The sequence below is a fragment of the Capsella rubella genome, unplaced genomic scaffold (genome assembly GCF_000375325.1).
Source record: "Capsella rubella cultivar Monte Gargano unplaced genomic scaffold, Caprub1_0 scaffold_8, whole genome shotgun sequence".
NCBI lineage: Eukaryota > Viridiplantae > Streptophyta > Magnoliopsida > Brassicales > Brassicaceae > Capsella > Capsella rubella.
Window position 1 is genome coordinate 11,857,422 of NW_006238916.1, and position 24,638 is coordinate 11,882,059.

The window sequence follows — 24,638 nt, forward strand, 5'->3', positions numbered from 1 at the left end:
TTAATTGATTAGTGAGAAACAGACTGTGTAATGGTAAATATTAGAACCCGTGGAGATTATTTACACTTACAGTAATCAAAGCACTAGAAAATTGGTTGGGTTAATTCATTGGTTGAAATATAAAGAGAAAGACAGTGTAGGGAGGGAGACACGAATGTACCAGAAAACGTGGATTGGCTCTGGACAGCAGCTAACGTTTTTTTTTTTTTGTTTTGAATAATCTGATGTCTATAAAAATAATAAATAATAAAATATCTGCCGTATCAATACTGCATGCTACATTTAATTTTGGTTTATTCTGTGCATGTGATGTGTTTTCCTTTGATGATAATTTTTATTTATTTATTTAAATAGTAACAGATCAAAAAAAAAGAAAAGAAAAATACATCAAGTATGTTGATTTTCTCGAAGATGCATGCGTAGAGCTTAATTATTGTCTTTGTCTTTGTCTTTGACGGTGACGATCTTTCGTTTACGTGGCGAAATAGTGGGAGGAAAGGGTTTAGATCTTTCAAAGGATCTTTTCGTCGGAAAGTCAAATTTGGTTAAGATGAGATCTGATTATACATTGGTAAAGAGACTCCACTTTCCTCCAATATATCTACGTCTTTTTCTTTCTCAAAGTGTAAGGCTTTACTTCTTCGCTAATCTAATATATATATATATATATATATATGATGGACTGATGGATCATGGTCCATGACTAACATCCAATTCGACCTAGATCATGTGAATTACCGGTAGCTAATAAAATACTACATTTCGAAAGATTAGGGACCATGCCTTTAGCATAAATTAACTAGTATTAAGTAACAACAACTAATGTAATAACAAAATTAGCTTCAAATGCATACTTGATGCGTATTTGTGTACCTCTAGTACCAAAGTTTCCTATAAATGTTTAGTACTAATAAGAGCCAATCTTATTATAAAAATTAAAAAAAAAAACAATGAAAAATCCACAACACTGAAGAGTGTGATTTGGTCACACTCACTCTCTCTCTCTCTCACTCACACACAAACCAAGAAAAATATTTCTGGAAAGGATAAATCTTGTTTTCCCTCCTAATTGTAAAAAGGGGGTCTTAGTCTTAAATCTTTAATAGACAAGAACACACACTCAAGCGAAGACGACGACGAAGAGGAGGATCTAAAGAAAATGAAGCGGCTTACTGAAAGCATTGCTTCGTCCGCGATTCTGTTGGCAATGGTGTTTCTCTGGTCCTTGAGAGCTATTGAGGCTGCCAATGTGACCTACGACCACCGTTCTCTCTCCATCGGCAATCGCCGTCAGCTCATTATCTCCGCCGCCATTCACTACCCCAGAAGCGTTCCAGCTGTTAGTGACTTCTTCTTCTTCTTCCTTTTTGTCTTTCTCCTTTCTTTGATTTTTCTGCTTTGTGAATGCTAAAGTTTGAAACTTTATTTGGATTTCTGCTCTCTGCTCACACTGAATCAACAAACTTTCGAGCTTGTGAGGGTCTAGTTACAAAATTTCAGCGGGAGATTCTGGAATCAGTCTCTGAAAGACATTTAAAAACCAGGGAGGGGAAATGATTTTTAGGATATTTGAATTTCTTCCATTTCGGAATGTGTTTTCCTAGTTTTATGGGTTATGTGGCTTTGGTTGTGAATCTGGTGAATTTGGAAAAATGTTTCTATTGAAGGATCTTCTTGAGGATTATATTGATTTTCTCGCAGATGTGGCCATCACTTGTTCAAACAGCAAAAGAAGGAGGCTGCAACGCAATCGAGTCTTATGTGTTTTGGAATGGCCATGAGCCATCTCCTGGAAAGGTTGGTCATGTGTTTTCAGTTATCACTCTATTGATTTATCTCTCAGATGTTTGTTTGGAGTTATATAGTCCATCATCAATAATTTTGTTGTTGTTGGTCTCTAGTATTATTTTGGTGGCCGCTACAATCTAGTGAAGTTCATCAAGATTGTTCAGCAAGCTGGAATGCATATGATTCTGCGAATTGGTCCTTTTGTTGCTGCCGAGTGGAATTATGGGTGATGCTCTCTATTATACTAATACAATCCCTCTTTTGTCAATTTATAGTGTCTCTTTTTGTAGTTTTTTGTTACTGAATCTTGAGGTTATAGGGGTGTCCCGGTTTGGCTGCATTACGTGCCAGGAACAGTCTTCAGGGCGGATAATGAGCCATGGAAGGTTAGAAAGGATAATATTGAGGAATTTGTTTTTTTTTCTCTGTTACTTATAATCCTTTGCTCTATGGTTTTTTCGTTTCAGCATTACATGGAGAGTTTCACGACTTACATAGTGAACCTATTGAAAAAAGAGAAGCTTTTTGCACCACAGGGTGGTCCAATAATCTTGTCTCAGGTAAGACAAACGAAAACATATAAAACTTCAGCATCTTTTAATTTGTTCCTTTTAGAATGTTTTCCTTAATAATGTGATTCATTAGGTGGAAAACGAGTACGGGTATTATGAGAAAGACTACGGAGAAGGAGGGAAAAGGTATGCTCAATGGTCTGCTTCTATGGCTGTTTCACAGAACATTGGTGTCCCATGGATGATGTGCCAGCAATGGGATGCTCCTCCAACTGTGGTAAGTCTATATCGAATCTGAAACACAAGATCTATACAAACCTTCATCTTTTTTATTTATTCCATACTTTCTTGTATCGACATGTTAGCTGATACTTTCTGGCACACAAGTGAAAAAACTTTCAACTTGTGCTAGATTATGATGGATTTCTTTAATTTTCTTTTGCAGATTAGTACCTGCAATGGCTTTTACTGTGACCAATTCACACCTAATACGCCAGATAAACCCAAGATTTGGACTGAGAACTGGCCTGGATGGTAAGTAGATTGATCTTTGGTTCCACTAACATTTCCTTGAACTCAGTTTCATACATTTGGAGTCTTTTGGAGCTTCTTGTTCATTAGCAAATGACACTGATTTTCACGGTCTTAAAAGAGTTATTCTTTTCTTCCAGGTTTAAAACTTTTGGAGGCAGAGACCCTCACAGACCAGCAGAGGATGTAGCTTACTCTGTTGCTCGGTTTTTCGGGAAAGGTGGAAGTGTTCACAACTACTACATGGTAATATTTCTTAGTTTCTTCAATACGAGGAAGGAAGTTAGTTAGCTCTGTATCAGTTTGTAATCTAAATGGATTTTGGTTGTATGTATTGTCTGCAATTTGGTGTAGTATCACGGAGGAACAAATTTTGGACGTACTTCAGGAGGACCTTTTATCACTACGAGCTATGACTATGAAGCTCCAATCGATGAGTATGGTGAGTTTGTAACAAAGAAGATCACTATGTAGTGAGATAACTCTTTAACGTTTATAACTAATGTTTTTGTGCTGTACGTTTATCAGGATTGCCTAGATTACCAAAATGGGGACACCTGAAGAATCTCCACAAAGCTATAATGCTCTCTGAAAACTTGCTGATCAGTGGCGAGCATCAAAATTTTACTTTAGGCCATTCACTAGAGGTACTTTTATTGTTTTTAAACCCCCGCGAAAGACTTCTGTTTCTGTTAGAATGTTCTTTCTGATGGTTTGTTTTCAAATTTCAGGCTGATGTGTACACAGACTCTTTGGGAACTTGTGCTGCGTTTCTGTCAAACTTGGATGATAAAAGTGACAAGACGGTGATGTTTCGAAACACGTCATACCACTTGCCTGCTTGGTCAGTTAGCATTCTACCTGACTGCAAGAACGAGGTTTACAACACAGCAAAGGTAACAATAACTGGTGGTCTGGTGTGGACAATGACATAAAGAAAACAGAACTTGGCAAAAGGCTGAATTTACAATTTGCAACAGGTAACTTCGAAGTCCTCCAAGGTTGAAATGTTACCTGAAGATTTGAAATCTACATCAGGTCTTAAATGGGAAGTGTTTTCGGAGAAACCGGGTATTTGGGGAGAAGCAGATTTTGTGAAAAATGAACTTGTTGACCACATCAACACCACAAAGGACACAACTGACTATCTTTGGTACACAACAAGGTCAGTCCCTGAAAATTGTTACTGCTAAACTAATTGAATTTGTCAAGAAAGAGTCTGAAGCAAATGTATTCATCTGCTGCAGTATAAAAGTCAGTGATACTGAAGAGTTCCTGAAGAAGGGTAACCGCCCGGTTCTGTTTATAGAGTCAAAGGGGCATACTCTTCATGTTTTCATCAACAAAGAGTACTTAGGTACTTTTCTATCACTCTGTGGCCATATTGTTATATCTTGGCACTTGAATATCTAATTGATTGCGCATAAATGTGACAACTGGTTTCTAGGAACTGCGACAGGGAATGGGACTCATGTGCCTTTCAAACTCAAGAAATCAGTTTCTCTCAAAGCAGGCGAAAACAACATTGATTTGCTTAGCATGACTGTTGGTCTTTCGGTAATTCTATGAGCACAAAAGTTTGAATAATCTTGTTCCATGTATCATTGGAGTTTTGCTTCATCATCCGGATTCATACATTCGTTACTTCCTCTGCTACAGAATGCAGGATCCTTTTATGAATGGGTTGCAGCTGGGCTTACTAGTGTCTCAATCAAAGGTTTCAGCAAGGGCACATTGAATCTGACAAATAGCAAATGGTCCTACAAGGTTATATAATTCTCACGTGCTCCTAGTGATTCTCTCTTTTGGACGAGTTTCTCAACACCAATCCCATGAAATCTTGCAGCTCGGCGTGCAAGGAGAGCATCTAGAACTGTTCAAGCCAGGCAACTCTGGGGCAGTTCAGTGGACAGTGACTACGAAACCTCCTAAGAAACAGCCTTTGACTTGGTATAAGGTAATGTAACTTCTTGAACAAGAACCAAGATTGTAGAAGACCAAGTTCTGCCTTCCTCAATAAAAAAGTGATCTTTTGGTAGGTTGTGATAGACCCACCATCTGGGAGTGAGCCGGTTGGGCTTGATATGGTCAGTATGGGGAAAGGCATGGCATGGTTAAACGGTGAAGAGATTGGAAGATATTGGCCCAGGATTGCTAGAAAGAACTCCCCGAACGACGAATGCGTTAAAGAATGCGACTACAGAGGCAAGTTCATGCCGGATAAATGCCTAACTGGATGTGGAGAGCCATCTCAGAGATGGTAAACTAACTAGAAAGCCATTAATTAAGTGTTCTCATCTTTGTTATTTTACATCTCTCTTTGTTCAAATTTGATTATCGTTTTGTTGGCTTAGGTATCATGTACCACGATCATGGTTTAAGTCTTCCGGGAATGAGCTGGTGATCTTCGAGGAGAAAGGCGGCAATCCCATGAAGATAAAGCTCTCTAAAAGGAAAGTTTCGGTGGTGTAAGCTAAGCAAGAGCCAACAAGTTGAAGATGATGCAAAACGTGAGCTGCAAACTTAAGATGTGGGATTCATCATATGCTAAATTATAGGAAGATAATTTTTTGTTTGTTTGTAGTTCTCTCTGTTACAACTTGAAAACGATAAACAAAAAAATTTCTCCATTGATTAACTTAACACAGTTTTCATAATCAAGCTATAAACTACGTACATCGGATAATTGTGACATCAGAACTGGAATAAAGTCATATCTCTCTTATAGTATATATACACTAGATATAATACCATATATCAACATCTTTATATATAGATATCAAAATCATAGTACAGTTAATATTTTGAGAGATTTAGGGTTTGGCTAGATATGGAGGAGGAGGAGGAGGAGGAGGTAAAAGTGGTAAGTGAATTCGGGAAGCTTGATATTGCAAGAGCAAATGCGGCAAGGGAAAGAAAGGAATTGAAGAGAAAGAAAAAGTTAATAAGGGCTTCGCAGGCCTATGTATGCAAATCCTCTTCCTCATGTTTTGTTTGTGTGTATTGATTTTTTTGATCTCTTTGGTTTCCTTGTCGTCTTAGGGATCCTACTCTACTCTCAGGATTTTGGATTTGATTTTGATTTTCCAGGGTTTTGATTTTGGAGCTTCTTCCCCTAAGTTTAGAATAACTGAGTCTCCAATGCCCTTTGATTATGATATCATCCTTTATGCTAGGCTTGGACTCCACTGCTACAATCTTCACAATGTAACTCTATCATTTTCTCTCTTTTATGTCTTTAATTTGTGTAATCAATCTCCTTTGTTTCTCATCCTTCCTTGCTCATGATCGTTTTTTATATATATCAACACTGCCTTGATTGATTCCACTAATTTCCTTTTATATGACTACTTGTTCATATTTTGGTTATCAGGGAACAAACTTAAAGTTTGTGCACTGGGTAAAGTTTACTACCATGTGCACTTCTTACTGTGACTACTACATAACTTTGGAGGCAATGGATCCGGCCTGCAACTCTGTCATCTCTTTTCAGACTTTGTACAGTAGTTTTGGACGTTCAATGGAAGATGTCTATACGTGGCAGATCTTGGCCTGCAGACCCACATGTACGTAACATTTTCTTATATCACTGTCTTTCTTTAGAGATCACTAGATAGGAAGGAGGACTAACTCTACTTTTAAAGGTAACAAGGCTGTGAATGATAATTGGGACCGGGATGAGGCAATGGATCAATACTACCCAGCGAAAATGCCCAAATGGTTGTCTGATGAGGCCTTGACCAGTGACAACAAAAAGTATTACCACGTAATATAACATGTCCCAGAGTGGAGTTTAATCTTCTTTTATAGTCTTGAGAAGCACTGATATGTAAGCAAGGTAGGTAATTGCATTTTTTTGGCATCACAGGTGAAAGAATCAGAGCTCCATGAGAATGACTGGCTGCATCTATTCATGGAAATCGCATTCTTGGAAGCAAATCCTGTAAGTCGTTGAATTTGCTTGCAATCATTCTCTGCCAGAAAATATTAATCTGTTTTTGTTTTTTTATTACTTGTTGCCTCTTTCCTCTTCTTACGCTTGCCAATGTGACTCCAGCAATTGGTGGCTTATCCAACCCTGGAGATCGACAAGGTAGTTGTAGAAACTAAAGAAGATTACACAACTGAGGCGCGTGAGAAGCTCCACGCAGAGAATGCAATATTCTACATAAGTTACAAGTATAAAGGTGATTCTTCAACTGGTTTCTCTGCTGATCTGAGAGCTATCATAAGGAAAACCATGGATGGGATACCAGAACACATGACTCTTGAATTTACTTCTCAGTGCGGGTGATCACAAAGCTACGGTAAGTAAAGAACAAGAAGAAGAATAGACAGACACCTAATGTATGGAGCTGCTGGTCTGTTGCAATTATTTATTAAGCGCTGTTTCTTTGGAACTTTTATCATGTTATATGTCTACAGTTCTAGGGACTAAACCGAGTGGGATCTATATGTATTTTAACCTTCGTTATAAGTGCTGGCTATCTGTAGTGAATTGCATAATCGTAATTTGTATGCGAACCAATTACACAAGCTGGACCAAACCACCGTGGAGGTGAGCTGACTACTGACCCTATATATCTTAGGAGATGATCAGTAATTCAGTATGGTAAGTGAGCCGGTTGGGCTTGATATGATCAGTATTGGGAAACGCATGGCATTGTTAAATGGTTTTAGACATCAGAAGATATTGGCCTAGGATTACTAGAAAGGACACCCTGAATGACGAATGTGTTTTTTTGGACAAACTAAAAATGACGAATGTGTTAAAGAATGCAATTACAGAGGAAAATTCATGGCGTATAAATGTAACATAGAGATGGTAAACTAGAAAGCCATTAGAGTTCACAAACTTTCATTGCTTTTTTTGGCGCTTAGGTATCATGAAGATTTAGGATTTTCATAATATCCATTTGTTAACACACATTACATCATCAAACTATAACTATAACATTAGAACTCATTCTATCTCCTCAATCACCACACCATCGTTTTTTCGGAATTGATCTGTTTTCTTCATTTTCGGAACCCCGTTGTGATCATTGAGCTCAACAACCGAGTTCTTCTCTGCCCTTACAGATGATTCCAGAGCTTTCCATACTTCAGAACTCTGCTCATTGACCCAACACATCATGAAGAACACTTTCCTCTCTGCAAGCTTTAGTTTCTTTTTCAGATCACGACCTGATGATGATTTTACTTCCTGTATGGCAACATGAATCAACCTTTGGAGATCGCAGAGCAGGCATACAATAGCTCCAGAGCCAAGAGAAAGCAAACAAATCACATCATCGACCAGGCTCAATCCGAACTTCAGACCGCCACCAAGGTTTTTATAAGCCGAGGAGCATGTCTGTTCCAAGCAAAAAGCCAACACTTTCTTTATGGTCTCAGGTTGTGCATTCTGACCCAAAACTGATGAAACACTCAAGACCATTGTTGCTGAACCTAACGAATCGGATTGCCACTCTCCATTATAAATACGGAGGGTAAAACAATAACTGTATACAATGTCAATCAAATGGATTGGCAAGAGAGGAGATGGATTCGTGGAGCTAAGCTTGCTTAGGGAGATCAAAGGTGTATCAGGCCCTCGTGGGATATCACTCACAACTGTGGCCTCTTCCTCATCTTCTTCGCCTTCAACAGATTGAACAAGTTGTGTACCTCCGCGTCCAAGAGAGATCGTTCGAGCTGAAGCACCTAACCACCAAGGATCCCATGGCTCAATCATTTTGCTTAATTCTCCGGAAGCTAAAGCTCTCTGGAACCCTTTTCTCTCTTCTAAGCTCAAATCATTTAGGCTGACTTCATCTCCGTTCATAATCCTCTGCATAATCTCCTCCGGTAAGACTGAACCTTCATCATCCGTGATACTATCAATTCCCCCATCTTCTTCTTCTTCTTCTTCGTGAAACCTTTTCAAAATTTCGAGCATCTTCGTTTTGGTCTGATCATCAGATCGAACTTGCCTCAACTCATCGTTAACATTCTCTCTCATGAATGATTCCGTACATTGGACACTGTGCGATTTGTAACAAGTAAGGGAACAGTAGCGGAAGTTGCAGCGAGGACAAGTGTACTGCGCGAACTGCTTATTACATACATGGCAGATAATCCGTGAAGAAGAGGGATTTAACGGAGACGAATTTGAACTCTCCGACGTAATAATCGTCTTCTCCGGCATCATCATCCTTCAGAAAAACCTCTTTCACGATTCCAATTTCCAAAATTAGGGTTTTCCCTATAAGAAGACAGATCTAAAAACAATACATACCAGGATTTGGGCCACATTTGGGCCTAAGGGCCTTAGTTTTGATAAGCAGGTCGGGTATTCGGATCCGACCCGGAAAGATCATCTTCCTCAGTTTTGTGTGTGTTTTCCTCATTTCTTACTTCCTCAATCTAAGGATTTCCATGAACGAGGAACCAAAATGAGATCTCTTCTCTTTATACTATCACTCATTTGCTTCAGCTCACAAACAGCTCTCTCATGGAAGAAGGAGGAGTTTCGCAGCTGCGACCAAACTCCATTCTGTAAACGCGCTCGATCCCGTGCTCCCGGCGCGTGTTCTCTAATCGTCGGCGATGTTTCCATCACCGATGGAGATCTCGTAGCGAAGCTACTACCGAAAACCCCTAATCAAGGCGATGGTGATCAGATCAATCCGTTGGTTCTATCTCTCTCGATTTATAGGGATGGGATCGTGCGATTCAGAGTCGATGAGGACCATTCGCTGAACCCGCCGAAGAAGAGATTCAGAGTTCCTGATGTGGTAGTGTCTGAGTTCGAAGAGAAGAAGATCTGGCTACAGAAAGTAGCAACTGAGACGATCTCTGGAGACACTAGTCCGTCTTCAGTAGTCTATGTATCCGATGGTTACGAGGCGGTTGTGCGGCACGATCCGTTTGAAGTGTATGTGCGTGAGAAATCAGGTGATCGTCGTCGCGTTGTGTCTTTGAATTCTCATGGGTTATTTGATTTTGAGCAGTTGGGGAAGAAAACTGAAGGAGATAACTGGGAAGAGAAATTTAGGACTCATACAGATTCTAGACCATCTGGTCCTCAATCTATTAGCTTCGATGTTTCGTTTTATGATTCCAGTTTTGTTTATGGAATTCCTGAACACGCTACGAGCTTCGCCTTGAAGCCTACCAAGGGTCCTGGAGTTGAGGAATCTGAACCCTACAGGCTGTTTAATCTAGATGTTTTTGAATACGATCACGAATCACCATTTGGGCTTTATGGGTCGATTCCGTTCATGGTGTCACATGGGAAATCTGGTAAAACTGCTGGATTCTTCTGGTTGAATGCTGCGGAAATGCAGATTGATGTGTTGGCTAATGGATGGGATGCGGAGAGTGGTATTTCTTTGCCTGCCAGTCAGAGTAGGATTGACACGTTATGGATGAGTGAGGCAGGGATCGTGGATACATTCTTTTTCGTTGGGCCTGAGCCAAAGGATGTTGTAAAGCAGTATGCAAGTGTGACAGGTACTTCAGCCATGCCTCAGTTGTTTGCCATTGGTTATCACCAATGTAGGTGGAACTACAAAGATGAAGAGGATGTGGCACAAGTGGACTCGAAATTTGATGAGCATGATATTCCTTATGATGTTCTCTGGCTTGACATCGAGCATACAGATGGGAAGAGATACTTTACATGGGATAGTGTGTTGTTTCCTCATCCAGAGGAGATGCAAAAGAAATTGGCTGCAAAGGGTAGGAAGATGGTGACCATTGTGGATCCTCATATCAAGAGAGATGACTCATACTTCTTACATAAGGAGGCTACTCAGATGGGATACTATGTTAAGGATTCATCTGGGAAAGACTTTGATGGTTGGTGCTGGCCTGGTTCATCATCTTACATTGATATGTTGAGTCCAGAGATTAGAGAATGGTGGGGTGGAAGGTTCTCGTATAAGAACTATGTTGGTTCAACTCCATCATTATACATATGGAATGACATGAATGAACCTTCCGTATTCAATGGTCCAGAGGTATAACTCCCTGTCTTATTGGTTCCTTGTTTGTCTATAGTGAAATTATGTATAAGTTTGAACTCTGATTGGGTATCATATAATTCACTAATTTTACACGAACTGACACCCTTTATCATATATTTTACTACTAAAGTAAGTACTTCATTTTGTGTTTATTTGGTTTTAACATTGGATCTTCGTCTCTGTGACTTCTTGAAGAGTGGAGTGTAATCTATGGTTGCTTATCTTTACCCATTTTGGTTTATGTAGAAAAAAATCTTTCTTTCCCTACATATATAACATTTATGTAAATATAATCATTGAGATGATACTGACTAACTTGTCATTTTTGATAGGTTACTATGCCAAGAGATGCATTACATGTTGGTGGTGTTGAACACAGGGAAGTTCATAATGCTTATGGATATTACTTTCACATGGCGACTTCCGATGGACTTGTTATGCGTGGAGAAGGAAAGGATAGGCCTTTTGTGTTGTCAAGAGCAATCTTTCCTGGCACTCAAAGATATGGGGCAATTTGGACTGGTGATAACACAGCCGAATGGGAACACCTTAGAGTCTCCATTCCAATGATATTGACACTTGGTCTAACTGGAATTACATTCTCGGGTAGAAGACATTTTATTTGTTCAAATTTTGCTAAAGTTCTTTTATTCTCAAATCCTTATGGAAATTTTATTTTCCATTGCAGGAGCTGATATTGGTGGGTTCTTTGGAAATCCTGAACCAGAATTATTAGTTAGGTGGTACCAAGTGGGTGCTTACTATCCATTTTTCAGGGGTCATGCTCATCATGACACCAAAAGACGAGAGCCTTGGTTGTTTGGGTAAGATGTGGTACAGCACTTATGTTTCTCTTGTCAAAACGTAGTATATGAGTATAATTGTTCCAGGTCTAGTCTATAAATATATTTGTTTGATAGATGACAAACTGACAAAGGATATTACTCTATTAAGCAGACTGATAGGCAGGGATCATGCAATTGACAAGTGAATTAGATAGCGGAAATTAGAACCTGGTGTTACACTATAGTGTCTAGTCAGTTGATTTTATCAATAGTTAACCCATTAGTTACATCAAGTACGCATTTCAACGGTTTTCTATAGGTTTCTCTGCCTTTGATTTACGGGTTCATAAATTTTGCTCTCTCTCATTTGAATCAAATTAATGCTATCTTGCTTCAGTGAACGAAATACAGAGCTCATGAGAGATGCCATACACACTCGTTATACGCTGCTCCCATACTTCTACACGTTGTTCAGAGAAGCAAATGTTACGGGTGTTCCTGTTGTACGCCCGTTATGGATGGAATTCCCGAAAGATGAAGCTACTTTTAGCAACGATGAAGCTTTCATGGTTGGTGATGGTCTACTGGTTCAAGGAGTTTACACTAAGGTACTTAAGCGCTTGAGTACAACTTCCTACATGTCTCTTTACTTAGTTCTACATCTCCAGAGACATAATCAAACCTGCCACATTCTTTCTTCTCGTCTTTTCTTTTTGCAAAATTAGGGAACAACTCATGCTTCCGTGTATTTGCCTGGCAAAGAATCATGGTTTGACCTGAGAAACGGTAAGACTTACGTTGGAGGCAAGACATACAAGATGGACGCTCCAGAAGAAAGTATTCCTGCGTTTCAAAAAGCAGGAACCATCATCCCAAGGAAGGATCGGTTTCGACGAAGTTCTTCTCAAATGGACAATGATCCTTATACTTTGGTACGTATCACATTGCATCAGACTATTATTATATCATATGCTATCAGCACAATGAACAAAGTAAATTAATCTCAATGATAAACTATGTGATCTAACATCTAAAATCCTTCAGGTGGTAGCTTTGAACAGTTCTCAAGAAGCAGCTGGTGAACTCTACATGGACGACGGAAAAAGCTTTGAATTCAGGCGAGGCTCTTACATCCATCGCCGCTTTGTCTTCTCGAATGGTGTTCTTACATCAACGAACTTAGCTCCTCCACAAGCTCGTCTCTCTTCCCAATGCCTGATCGATAGAATTATCCTTTTGGGGCACAGCTCGGGTCCTAAATCTGCACTTGTTGAACCGTTGAATCAGAAGGCGGAGATTGAGATGGGACCACTGCGAATGGGCGGGACTGTAGCTTCCTCGAGTACAAAGGTGCTGACCATCCGTAAACCGGGTGTTCGAGTGGACCAAGACTGGACCGTAAAGATTATGTGATTGAACCATTCTGGCTCTTTGGCGGTTAGATATCTGCTATTCATGCGTACGGAATTTTCGGAGTTTTTGACTTAAATAGTTGTAATAGCTAACAGTTTCGAAGTCATTCGGATTGTTGTTTTATCTTTTATATATGAGACTTTAGATTTTGATAATTACACAATGCTTTGGTCTCATAAATTGATACGTCGTAAAAATAGTTTGATTTTGTTTTTTTGTCAAACGACGACTGGTCTAACCATCCATAACCATTTCTCTCAAGATATCTTACTTGCAAATAGTGTTATCTACTTATCTCTAATCGCTGCCCACTTATCTTCAAATCCTTTTACTTTTTTTACCTAACCAACCTATATATATAAAATCTAAGATTACGTTTTACTAATGACAAGATTCTGTCTGTGGCTTTTAGAGTCATGAATATTAAACTATGAGCCAAAAAAATCAATCAGATTCTGTGGGCTAGATTCTGATTTTTCAGGCAACTTTGTTATAACTTGTTGCTGTTTACTGTTTTAGTAACTCATATATGTATGTAAAGTGAAAGTATGAAGGTTTCCCTTTATATTAAAACCTTATATTATTTTCGGACAATAATATTCTGTTCATGAATCCTGCAATTAAACTAAAATAATATACACTGCTGAGAGAGAATGTAGTGAATATAAGAAGAAGAATTAAGAAGAAGAAAAAACCACACAAACCAAAGAATCTTGAAATTCAAAAGAAGTTTTTTAAAAAAAGTATTCAAAGATACTCTCCTAAAACTAATAATGGTAGATTTATAATTAATAGCACACTTGCATGCACAAATTCGATTCTTTCTTCTCATCATGCATTTTCTGCTTTACATTTTGTTCGTTTAAAATCAAAGAATATTTTGTTGGCCGAAATCTACATTTGACAACTAACCTTTTATTTATTTATTGTCCGTCGGTATTTAAACAACTCGTAAGTATGTATACAAACTATGACAAATAAGTCAAAAAAAAAAAAACAAAAAAAAATATAAAGTATCAAACAAACTTTTTTTGTGTGTAAATTTTAGTTTTACATAAAATCACAAGAAAAATTGCACCGAAATCAAGATAAATATATGGACTATGGTTATCAAATCATTCTAAGTTTGTTTAAGAGAGGAAGTATCACCCTCCCTTCATTCATGAACCGTACGTATGTTCGAAGAAATTTCAAACCATACTAATTTGAAAATCGAGGAAATATTTATAAATGAATCAAAATTATAATGCGGTAATTAATACACAGAATATATGCCTTACATATATATATGTTAAATAAAAAATAGACCTAATTTACCAGATGTCCTAATATATAAATATACATTAGTACTTAATATAGCCTAGGGTTTATAAAGCATTTGAAGTAAGTATGAATTTTGTTAATAGTATATTATCAATTAAATAAATATGAGTGATTAGATCGAATCCGAAAGGTATGGAGACGTAAATATTAAATAAGCATTTGATTCTTTTTACGTATCTTTCACTAAAGAATAGAGAAAACAAAACTATTATATATATATATATATATATATATATATATAAATAATTATTGAACGTACGTTATTTAGTAGACAAAGAGTAATTATTAATATTCGTTTTGTGATGTTTATATCTTATTATATAATTGTTTGTTCCTAGCTAATTCATGTAGCTAGTTGTAACAAACGCAATGCCTAATTAATCAGAAAATTAATCAACCTGTCCGAAAATTAGGGTGCTTAAGATATAAATTCAGATAAAGGAACCACAAACGCTACTAAATTAGTAGGACTAATTAATTAATGAAGTATTCGAAATTTTGAGGTTGTCAATCTCAAGAAGAGATGAACCTTAACGTTTGATCTGTTGATGAGCCATGACTTTGCAATATGGATGCGAAAAGAATTAAACACACAACTTGAGAAGAAGAATACACGTAAGATCACTCACACACAAAGGATGAAACGATAGGAGAAGAAAACTATATATTATATATATACTGGTAGGAGAATAAAAAAGAATTTAGAGTTTTTATTCACTACGTACTGTCCGACTCCGACAAATGCTTTTTTTTTTGGTTTTTGCATATATATTTGCATGTTTAAAATTATGATAATTAGTTTCTGTCAATATTTTTCTTATTCCACCTCTTAGTATAATTCAAAGTTTGAGATGCCCGAAATATTTTGGCATCCGGCAAATATGTGCATGCACATATATATACTCCCACCAAAATACCCAAATAATGTATATATCCACTAGCTCATATATATTAAAAGTTATTTTTTTATTTCTATTTCATTTGTAAGTTATACTATATTTATGAAGGATAAAATCATTAATTTTGCTTTAACCGGATCAGATATAAAAATGGTGGATACCCTAATACCCACATCATATAATGAGAAAAATGATATAAATGAGTATGGCTTATGTGGCCGAATTTTACAAATCTGATCTGTATAATAAGAAAAGATTCCCCACTTTTGATGGCTTATAAAAGATGATAGAACCAAAACAAATGAAAAATGCAGCAGCAAAACTACTCTCTCCTTAATTATAATATCTCTTCTTTGCATTTCTTTATTTTTCTTGGGGAGAGGGATTAGTTTTGCTGTGTAAAGCTTAGTTTCAATAAGAGAAGGTACTACTACTACTACTACTACATTACTACTCTCTCTAGTTGTTGTATATATACAAAAAAAAAGTACTATAACCGCCAATGTTAGTTTGTCCTAACGGTAGTTTCATTCAAAACTAGTGATTCCTTTTTATAACTTTGATCTCTTAATTACTACAAAACCCTGCAGATGGATGTTCCACAGCCAGCTTTCAAATGTTTCGATGACGATGGCCGGCTTAAACGTTCCGGGACGGTTTGGACCGCGAGTGCCCATATTATAACGGCGGTGATTGGATCTGGTGTTCTATCGCTTGCATGGGCCATTGGTCAACTCGGTTGGATCGCAGGTCCTGCTGTGATGTTCTTGTTCTCTTTTGTCACTTACTACTCTTCTACTCTTCTTAGCGACTGCTACAGAACTGGAGATCCTGTCTCCGGGAAGAGAAACTATACCTACATGGATGCTGTCCGATCAATCCTCGGTATCAACAAACATTATATTCTCTGTGCATGCTTTTGGTTGCTCTGTTTTTTTGCTCTGCTTTGTGTTCTGAAATGCTCTGTTCCTGACAGGTGGGTTTAGGTTCAAGATTTGTGGGTTGATTCAGTATTTGAATCTCTTCGGTATCACGATAGGGTACACAATCGCAGCATCTATAAGCATGATGTGAGTCTCTCTCTTCTTCTCATTCTGGTGGAACTGAAATAATGATTTTCAAAAGCCTTCAAGAATTTGGTGTTAATGGGATGAGTCTTGCAGGGCGATCAAGAGGTCCAACTGTTTCCACGAGAGCGGTGGGAAGAACCCGTGTCACATGTCGAGCAATCCATACATGATCTTGTTTGGTGTGACTGAGATCTTGCTCTCTCAGATCAAAGATTTTGACCAGATTTGGTGGCTCTCCATTGTTGCTGCCGTCATGTCCTTCACATATTCTGCAATCGGTTTAGCTCTCGGAATCATACAAGTCGCAGGTAAAATATGTACATAGTTTATTTTCAAAGATTCCTCACAATTTTATCAACAAAAGAAGATACTCTAACTAACTATTATGGGTTTCAGCAAATGGGGCTGTCAAGGGAAGTCTCACCGGGATTAGCATAGGGGCAGTGACTCAGACACAGAAGATATGGAGAACCTTTCAAGCACTTGGAGACATTGCCTTTGCTTATTCATACTCTGTTGTTCTTATTGAAATTCAGGTAAATATATATATAAAGTGCTACACCCGTATGTATGCCAAATGAATAGTCTGACTATATATATATATATATTAATCTGCTTTTGTGGGGTGGTGTTCTCGAGCAGGACACTGTAAGATCTCCACCAGCGGAATCAAAGACGATGAAGAACGCCACAAGAATCAGCATCGCAGTTACAACGACGTTTTACCTGCTATGCGGTTGTATGGGCTATGCGGCTTTTGGAGATGCAGCACCGGGAAACCTTTTAACCGGTTTTGGTTTCTACAATCCGTTTTGGCTCCTCGACGTGGCTAACGCTGCCATTGTAGTCCACCTAGTAGGAGCTTACCAAGTCTTTGCTCAGCCCATTTTCGCCTTTATTGAAAAACAAGCCGCGGCTAGGTTTCCCGACAGTGACTTGGTGACCAAGGAATACGAGATCCGAATCCCTGGTTTTAGGTCACCGTACAAAGTCAACGTCTTCAGAACAGTTTACCGGAGTGGGTTTGTGGTTTTGACCACCGTGATATCGATGCTTCTGCCGTTTTTCAACGACGTCGTCGGTATTTTAGGAGCGTTAGGGTTTTGGCCTTTGACGGTATATTTCCCGGTGGAGATGTATATAAAACAGAGGAAGGTCGAGAGATGGAGTATGAAATGGGTTTGCCTGCAGATGTTGAGCTGCGGTTGTTTGATGATCACGTTGGTCGCAGGAGTTGGCTCCATCGCCGGAGTAATGCTTGACCTTAAGGTTTACAAGCCGTTCAAGACTACTTATTAAACAAACCCATGGTGAAGAAGAAGGTGTTGGAGGAGAAATTACACAAAAGATACAAATTTGGTGCCTAATTTTAATATATATTTCATTTGGGGAAATGTGAATAATGTAAAAGTTTCTTCGTATCGTATAATTTTTATCTTTCGTAATTTTCATATATATCTTGTGTTCTGAAGTTTAAAAATCAGGTTTATTACTTAAACTTTGTTGAATTGATCTGTTTTTCACCACATATAGATTTCAAGTAAACTTAGAATTATAATCTACGAAATAAGTAATATAGTAGCTTAGATTATATATATATATAAAAAAACATCTGAACTTTCTAAAGAAAAAATTACAACTCAGCACCTTATTCGAACCAAGGCTATGCAGGTTTGTTCATGGATACTACCAAAAAAATCCAAAATGTAACGTATAACAAAAAAGGGAGCACTAAACAGTAGAGGACAAAGAGCTCTCAGATTGAAAGAGCTCATGCAACCAAACCGGGAAACCCATCGCCATATAAGATTTGAGCACGAGAGTACCTTATAAAAGCACTTTGAACTCTGAGAGAAGCTTCTCTGTTTGAACCTTTGATATGTTCACTCAAACATTCTCAAACCTAAGCTGTTGTTATTCAAAAAATGGCAACTTCATATCAGGATACTGATAGGAGAAGAAAGGCCAAGCTTTTGGTCTCCCCAACCAATTTTACCCTTTCAGCTGCAAAAACAATCTTGTTAAGTCTGTGGTTAAAAAAAAAAATAGAATATACATACATCGGTCAAAATAAATTTCTACACTATTACCTTGGATTTTTCTTTTCTAATTTATTTAATCGGTGTAAAGATTTATGGCCACGATTAATCGTATAAGTATGTGAATAAACGAAGATTGGGAAATTATATATAAATAATATGTTATGGAAATTGGGGGAAAATATAAAGGAAGAAAATGTTGGGAATGGAAAACTCGTGGAGGAGACATCACGAATCATTAGAAAGTTGTAAGAGATGCGACTTGGAACTGAAAAAAAGGTTAGTAAAATAACATGGCATCGAATCTAAATGACATCAAAATTTTCGAATAATTGAGAAAGTAACGCGACACATGAAAGAGAAACACATAAAAGAGCAATTTGGATGGTTTTGCTTTAAAGAGAATCACCACCCCCCAATAGTAATCCACCCAATAGCATGTTTTCACTACCGCCAAAAAACTATACTAATACCTAAACTTTTTTTTTTTTTGTCGACTTAGGTTGGTGGATCATCTGTTTTTTTGTTTGACTTGGGATATTATATACTTCTTTCTTCATGTTCTACTTTTGGGATTGAGTTGAGAATAAAGACATACGAATCATGCATCAATGCATGGTGTGCAGAGTGCTTAAAAGGCTAGGACACCTTACCCGAAACTAAATTATATCACTTTTAAACATCTTCAAGTTGGTTATTCATGTAACAACCAAGAAATATTTTTTCCGCCCTTCAATTTTCACATACACTCTTAAAAATTATCCGAGCACTAGACTATCCTATCACATTTAATTCAAACATACTAAAAAGAGAAAGGAAACAAAAACGAAACAAAAAGGAAACATCTCTTAAGAAAAACACTCTAATAAGACGTTATAAATATTGAAAGACTTAGAACCAAAAGACATTATTATTATTATGGTGAAGCAAAAAAAAAAAGAAAAGAAAAAGTACCGACACTAGAGTCTAGAGACTAGAACGTAGTACACGGTTTACAGTTTCGAACCCCCCAATGGTAGTAAGATAGCCAAGAGAAGGAAGCATTACAAGTTACAATCTAACAACAACAACCAATCCCAAACTAGAGAGACGACGTACTTTAGTACAAATTTCAACCCAATATAGATCACTGGAAAACCTTCGAACCCAACCGCAAGAACCGAAAAAAAAAGAAAAAAAGAAGGAATTGTTTCAGACTCAAATTCGTACACGCTTGACATCAGTTTGTGGGACACTGATATCACCTCCATTCCCTTTGTTTGAACCATCGGTTAGGCCCTAACAAATCAAACCAAATACAATCACACTTATATACTTCATCTCTGAAAACAATCCAAGATCTTGAAAGGCTTCCTTTCATCTGGTTAAAGTTTTTCAGGAGCAAAGAATGAAGAAGCTTACAGTTTCATCAGGAACAACCGCATATCTCTCCGAAGGTGACACCCAGATTTTCCCTGACAACAAGGCCATGGAAAAATCGAAACATTAGATCACTTGTTGTGTTGTTTGACGATTGGGTAAAGTGGTGTTTCTATAAATACCTGAAGATGGATCAATATTAGAAGATTCTATATGTTGTCCCCTTGCTCCATCCACGCTCAGTGCTTCTATAATCTTGGGAAAGTTCCTATTAAAACACGAAACCAAATATCCATTTCCCATTATCAATGCTAGGTAGTGAATGGGCTATATAAGCAATGATTTTGGTGGTAACAACGATCTAGATGGCCAACTTTCATATTTCAGATCATTACGCCACTATATGCAAAATGCAACACACAGATTTCTGAGGGTCTAGATGATCCAACTTTACCTGTCAACGGACTCTCCAATGCCGAGCTGTCCATTTGTACCTCTACCCCACGCAAACACATTATTTCTTTCAGTGACAGCCAAAGTATGTCTCCATCCACATGAGACTTGAATTACTTTCTATCAAGTTTCACAAAAATTTGTGTGCATTAGAAAAGAAAAGAACCAAGTTTCACAAACAATGTGACAAGCTGCTTGGTTAAAATATTATATGGGTCATTGTAAGACAACATGCCTGATCATCGGGAAATCGCACTTGCACAGGAGAACACTGATCTAAATTATTGCCGACTCCTACTTGCCCAAACTGCAAGTTAGAAGAGAGACAATTAGAAGCTTGTTTTATTCAAGATGAGTTATACTTTAGTAACCCAATATATGGGTTTTGTTGTTTTCTTCAAATACCATCCAACTGAAACATAAAGACACTGAATGCAAATATTAGATGAATGTGTTCTGAAATAAAGTCCAGATATAACGAAAGGCAATAATATTTTTACCTTATTCCAACCCCATCCATATAGTTTTCCATCTGAAGTCAATGCCATGGTATGTCTCCAACCTCCTGAAATCTGAAAAAAAGGTCCAAAAGATGTTGAACCAGAAAACACAACCAGGAGAAGCATATCAATGAGACAAGTCTTCTTCAGCAGGCAAAAACTGTCAGAAACTTTGCTAACTTTATTACACAGCTAGAATAAGAAAATCTCTTATCCAAACACCATTACTATCCCATCTGTTGGATAATTTAGATGTACAAATATGTATTTCAGGACGGCTTTATAGGGCCCAAGTGAAACCTGGGAGATAAAACTGTTGCCCAGTGCTTCTAGTTTGTGAGGAACTAGGTGATCCTCCAAGTCTCCATGTCCTAGCTGTCCATATTTGCTCCATCCATATGTGTATAATGCTCCAGAGTAAGAAACCGATATTGTGTGTCGCCATCCACAGGCAACCATGGACATCTTCTCACCCTAAAATTGTACAGCATCAGAAAAAGTTTCCCTAGATCCATGAATTAAAACTTAATTTAACCCACTGTTTGGGTTTTGAATATCGAATGCCTGATAATACACAATTTAAGTTATGCTTTGATCAAATGATTTTAAAAGTCTTATGGTCCCTTTCCTGAGACCCAGCAAGTGAAACTACATGGCATATATTTGTGACCTCATCAATCTAAACAGCTTAACCAGTATAACGTAGTACATTGTCTAGGGAAAGGCTCGTTCGAACAATTTTCAATTTATTTCATGTGTACTGAATCACAAACGAAAGGTTATACAAGTGGTAGGTACTGAAAACAAATAAAGAATCAGAGTGCAATAGCTTACACCAGTAGATGTAACTCTTTCAGGAACCAAACGGTCACTCCGGTCACCTAATCCCAAATTTCCATATCTACCCCATCCCCATCCATAAAGATCACCATCTTCTGTAACCGCAGCAGTGTGTTCTGCACCAGCAGCAACCATTTTGATTCGTATTCCCTGCACCCATTACAAGTTTGAAGAGTTGATGTAACATTAGGGGTTAACCAAACTAAATACATAACCTCACTGTCTCCGGTCACTACATCTTCTAATTTACTTAGCCAGAGCAATTATCAAGAGATCATATCCTCCCTTTTATCTGTGTTTGCAGATTGAGTATAAGGCATAACTGCAGCTATTTTTAGACGGCCAATAGTTACCACTTCTACATTCGGTAACTTAATTTATGATGTTGAATACATCTCCACCAAATGTGGACGCTTAGTTAGTAACAGTCATATCTTTATCAAGTTGCACAAATGGACCCAATTCTGAAGCATAATGATTTTAGCAAGTTCAGGAAACTACAACGACAATACACCACAAGAAGAATATATATATAGCAATACGAACCTCAAAGGCTTGAATCTTCTGAGGCACTAGAGAATCTTCTGTGTCCCCCAGACCAAGTTGACCATTCTGGTTGCGCCCCCAACTATATAAATAGAAGTCAGAGAGAAACGTTGGAAAACAAGACAAGACGCAAAAAATGTTTAAAAGGCAATGTACACTAAAATATACTTGAAGCAATTGAAATGATCAAATCCTGATGAAAATCATGGAAAAGTGAGATCGGTGAGCTGCAATGTAAACCATGATTGATGCAGATAAGATGGAGAAGAAGAATGAGCAAGAGAAAATACCTCTGCACCTCTCCTTCCATTGTCACAGCCAAACAATGACTATCACCACAAGCAATCTGCTTAATGCGAATACCGTGCAAAGCTTTGATTGGCAGAGGAGTAAACAAGTCGCTTGAGTTACCATGGCCTAATCTCCCGAAATCACCCCTGCAGAGAAACACATGGAGGTATGCAAATGGCTGTATTCAGACCAAAAATCTAGACAGGAAATTGAGGTCAACAATGCTTATAGAAATGTCAACAGAGATAAGCAAAATTCAGAAGGAAACAAAAGCATAGAAGAAGAAGAAGAGTATAAGATGAGAAAGAAAGAAAGAAACAAACCATCCCCAACTGTAGACCTCCATGCCTGATTGTGAATAAGCAACAGTGTGATCAGCACCACAGGTAACGGAAACAATTTGGTGACCATCTAACGCGCTAAGCTGGGTTGGAGAAGGTCGATCCTCAGCATCGCCATGACCTAGCTGCCCATCCTCTCCTCGACCCCAAGAGCAAACAATGTCACCAGCTACAAGAAGAAAATAAAATAAAAAATGTTACAAAAGTCAAAACACCCGTGACTCGTCCTATTATTAGCAATTATCAGTACAATACGAAAGAAGAATCGAGTTAGGAAAAGGTCAGATCAAGAGAAATCGAGAAGAACAGAGCCTAAAGACGCCGTCGATTTCACGATTCCGAAACCGAAAAATCAGCGAAGAAGAAGTGGAGAAGGGGGGGGGGGGAGACGTACAGAGAAGAGCGACGGAGTGGCTAGCACCAGCGGAGATAATAAGAACTTTACGAGGAGGAGCCGTAACATCATCAGCCACCATCTCCTCCGCCATCGATCACAGTTGAGATAGAGACTCAATAGAGCAGAAGAAGAAGAAGAAGAAGATATTTAATTTGAAGTTGGATTTTATTTTGGAAAGAAAAAAAAAAAGGAAATTTCTATTTTTAATGATAAAATTGGGAAATTTTTGCAGCTTCTCTTTCACTATCCTCTTAAGAAGAGAAGAAGAGAAGAAGAGTGAGAGAGAGAGAAAGAGAGCGGTAGATGGTAATAAAGGCGCGATGGAGATTTGCACATGTCACTAATTCATACTTCTTTTTTTTTATAATTCTGAATTCTGGGTGATTTTTTTTTGGTTTTGTTTTTTACCGTCCAAGTAAAGTAAAATATAAATTTTGAAATTTTACATATTTGTGTGGACGGTAGAGGCTTTAATTGCAAAAGGGTCCCTCTTTATATAATAAATACAGATACGGACCCTCACCACCACCGGTAACTTTTTATTTATTATTATATATAATACTTAGTACTATACTATACTTTTTTTAATTAACCGTTTCATTTCATTTACCCTCTTTCTTCTCTTCTCGCATTAAGTAACAACAACAATAACTTGCTATTTTTTTTTATTTTTTTTTGTTGATCATTTTTTTTTTTTTTTTTTTTTTTTTGTCGCCTTTTTTGTTGATCATTTAACTCCTTTTCTTTCAATCTTTTACGTTATTAGACGATATATTAATGCCATAGATAATAGATTTTATGAAAACGATTTTTAATTGTCACTGAGATTCTGCTGCACAGCATTCAAGTGCTTTGTACGTTTTATTCATTTAAACGCTATTTCGTAACTTTCAGAGTTTTATTTTGAAATTACGTTTGTGTCTATACTCATTCACACGTGTAACGCACATAGATCGTATATATTCGTAATCATATGAACTTAGTCATCCACACTGCACACGTGTGGAATGGTGTAGAGATAAAAACTGGTCAATTATATATTTTCGTGAAAAACTCATCACATATAGTCCAAAAAAATTGACATATTCAATTTGTCTTTTCTATATGTATGTTATTATAAGTTGAGGTATTTTAGAAACTTTTTTGTTGAGGTTCAAAGTAAACCCTCATGTATCACCTTTTCTTCTTCTTTCTAATGACATTCTAAACACCTAGACTTTAATTTTGAGATATATCATCTAAAACATCCAAAAATATCAATCCAAAGTATGGATGAGTTTCTTGTTTCATTCGAATGAACTAGACCCTAAATATATAAATCGAAAAAAAAAAACCAACATTATATGCTCTTGTCAGCTGACCAGTTGTAACATCTATGGTAATAAAAAAAAAAATTAATGGGAAGATATTTTCTTTTTGCAATTTGCCTAATACATGCATCATATGTATTGTCCTATTTTGGCATTTAAGTCAACGGGACAAAAACTCTAGATGATCAAGATAGTCTCTAATGTTGACATTTGTTGTCACCTCTTTCAA

At 37.5% G+C, this 24,638-nt stretch overlaps 6 protein-coding genes across 6 annotated transcripts; 4 read left to right on the top strand and 2 right to left on the bottom strand.

Moving 5' to 3' along the window:
• The first annotated feature begins 964 nt into the window (after positions 1-964).
• On the top strand, positions 965-5,523 carry LOC17876126 (beta-galactosidase 10). The gene is made up of 18 exons (XM_006280003.2): positions 965-1,339; positions 1,702-1,797; positions 1,902-2,014; positions 2,108-2,174; positions 2,256-2,348; positions 2,434-2,577; positions 2,746-2,834; positions 2,972-3,077; positions 3,186-3,273; positions 3,360-3,478; positions 3,563-3,727; positions 3,812-3,996; positions 4,079-4,188; positions 4,279-4,388; positions 4,491-4,598; positions 4,678-4,788; positions 4,871-5,091; positions 5,186-5,523. Exons 1-18 carry the CDS (start codon positions 1,160-1,162, stop codon positions 5,301-5,303), a joined length of 2,223 nt encoding a protein of 740 aa, XP_006280065.1. The 5' UTR covers positions 965-1,159; the 3' UTR covers positions 5,304-5,523.
• A 122-nt stretch (positions 5,524-5,645) lies between these two features.
• Positions 5,646-7,305, top strand: LOC17876622 (UPF0725 protein At5g63820). The gene is made up of 6 exons (XM_023790008.1): positions 5,646-5,796; positions 5,922-6,038; positions 6,205-6,397; positions 6,476-6,597; positions 6,700-6,774; positions 6,889-7,305. Exons 1-6 carry the CDS (start codon positions 5,662-5,664, stop codon positions 7,123-7,125), a joined length of 879 nt encoding a protein of 292 aa, XP_023645776.1. The 5' UTR covers positions 5,646-5,661; the 3' UTR covers positions 7,126-7,305.
• Positions 7,306-7,613: 308 nt separating this feature from the next.
• On the bottom strand, positions 7,614-9,066 carry LOC17875765 (zinc finger HIT domain-containing protein 2). The gene has a single exon (XM_006280502.2). It carries the CDS (start codon positions 9,025-9,027, stop codon positions 7,795-7,797), a length of 1,233 nt encoding a protein of 410 aa, XP_006280564.1. The 5' UTR covers positions 9,028-9,066; the 3' UTR covers positions 7,614-7,794.
• A 164-nt stretch (positions 9,067-9,230) lies between these two features.
• Positions 9,231-13,255, top strand: LOC17875760 (probable glucan 1,3-alpha-glucosidase). The gene is made up of 6 exons (XM_006279896.2): positions 9,231-10,837; positions 11,176-11,449; positions 11,532-11,667; positions 12,026-12,236; positions 12,354-12,560; positions 12,673-13,255. Exons 1-6 carry the CDS (start codon positions 9,269-9,271, stop codon positions 13,039-13,041), a joined length of 2,766 nt encoding a protein of 921 aa, XP_006279958.2. The 5' UTR covers positions 9,231-9,268; the 3' UTR covers positions 13,042-13,255.
• A 2,331-nt stretch (positions 13,256-15,586) lies between these two features.
• LOC17875474 (amino acid permease 4) lies at positions 15,587-17,831 on the top strand. Its single transcript, XM_006279720.2, has 6 exons — positions 15,587-15,687; positions 15,854-16,148; positions 16,240-16,333; positions 16,427-16,641; positions 16,730-16,869; positions 16,976-17,831. Exons 2-6 carry the CDS (start codon positions 15,854-15,856, stop codon positions 17,630-17,632), a joined length of 1,401 nt encoding a protein of 466 aa, XP_006279782.1. The 5' UTR covers positions 15,587-15,687; the 3' UTR covers positions 17,633-17,831.
• A 1,432-nt stretch (positions 17,832-19,263) lies between these two features.
• Positions 19,264-23,349, bottom strand: LOC17875868 (ultraviolet-B receptor UVR8). The gene is made up of 12 exons (XM_006280416.2): positions 23,097-23,349; positions 22,685-22,871; positions 22,361-22,507; positions 22,071-22,152; positions 21,519-21,674; positions 20,985-21,158; positions 20,685-20,756; positions 20,420-20,491; positions 20,186-20,304; positions 19,914-19,999; positions 19,774-19,826; positions 19,264-19,650 (listed from the first exon to the last, which is right to left on the bottom strand). The coding sequence occupies exons 1-12, from the start codon at positions 23,188-23,190 to the stop codon at positions 19,570-19,572; spliced, it is 1,323 nt and encodes a 440-aa protein (XP_006280478.1). The 5' UTR covers positions 23,191-23,349; the 3' UTR covers positions 19,264-19,569.
• Between the last annotated feature and the right edge of the window lie 1,289 nt (positions 23,350-24,638).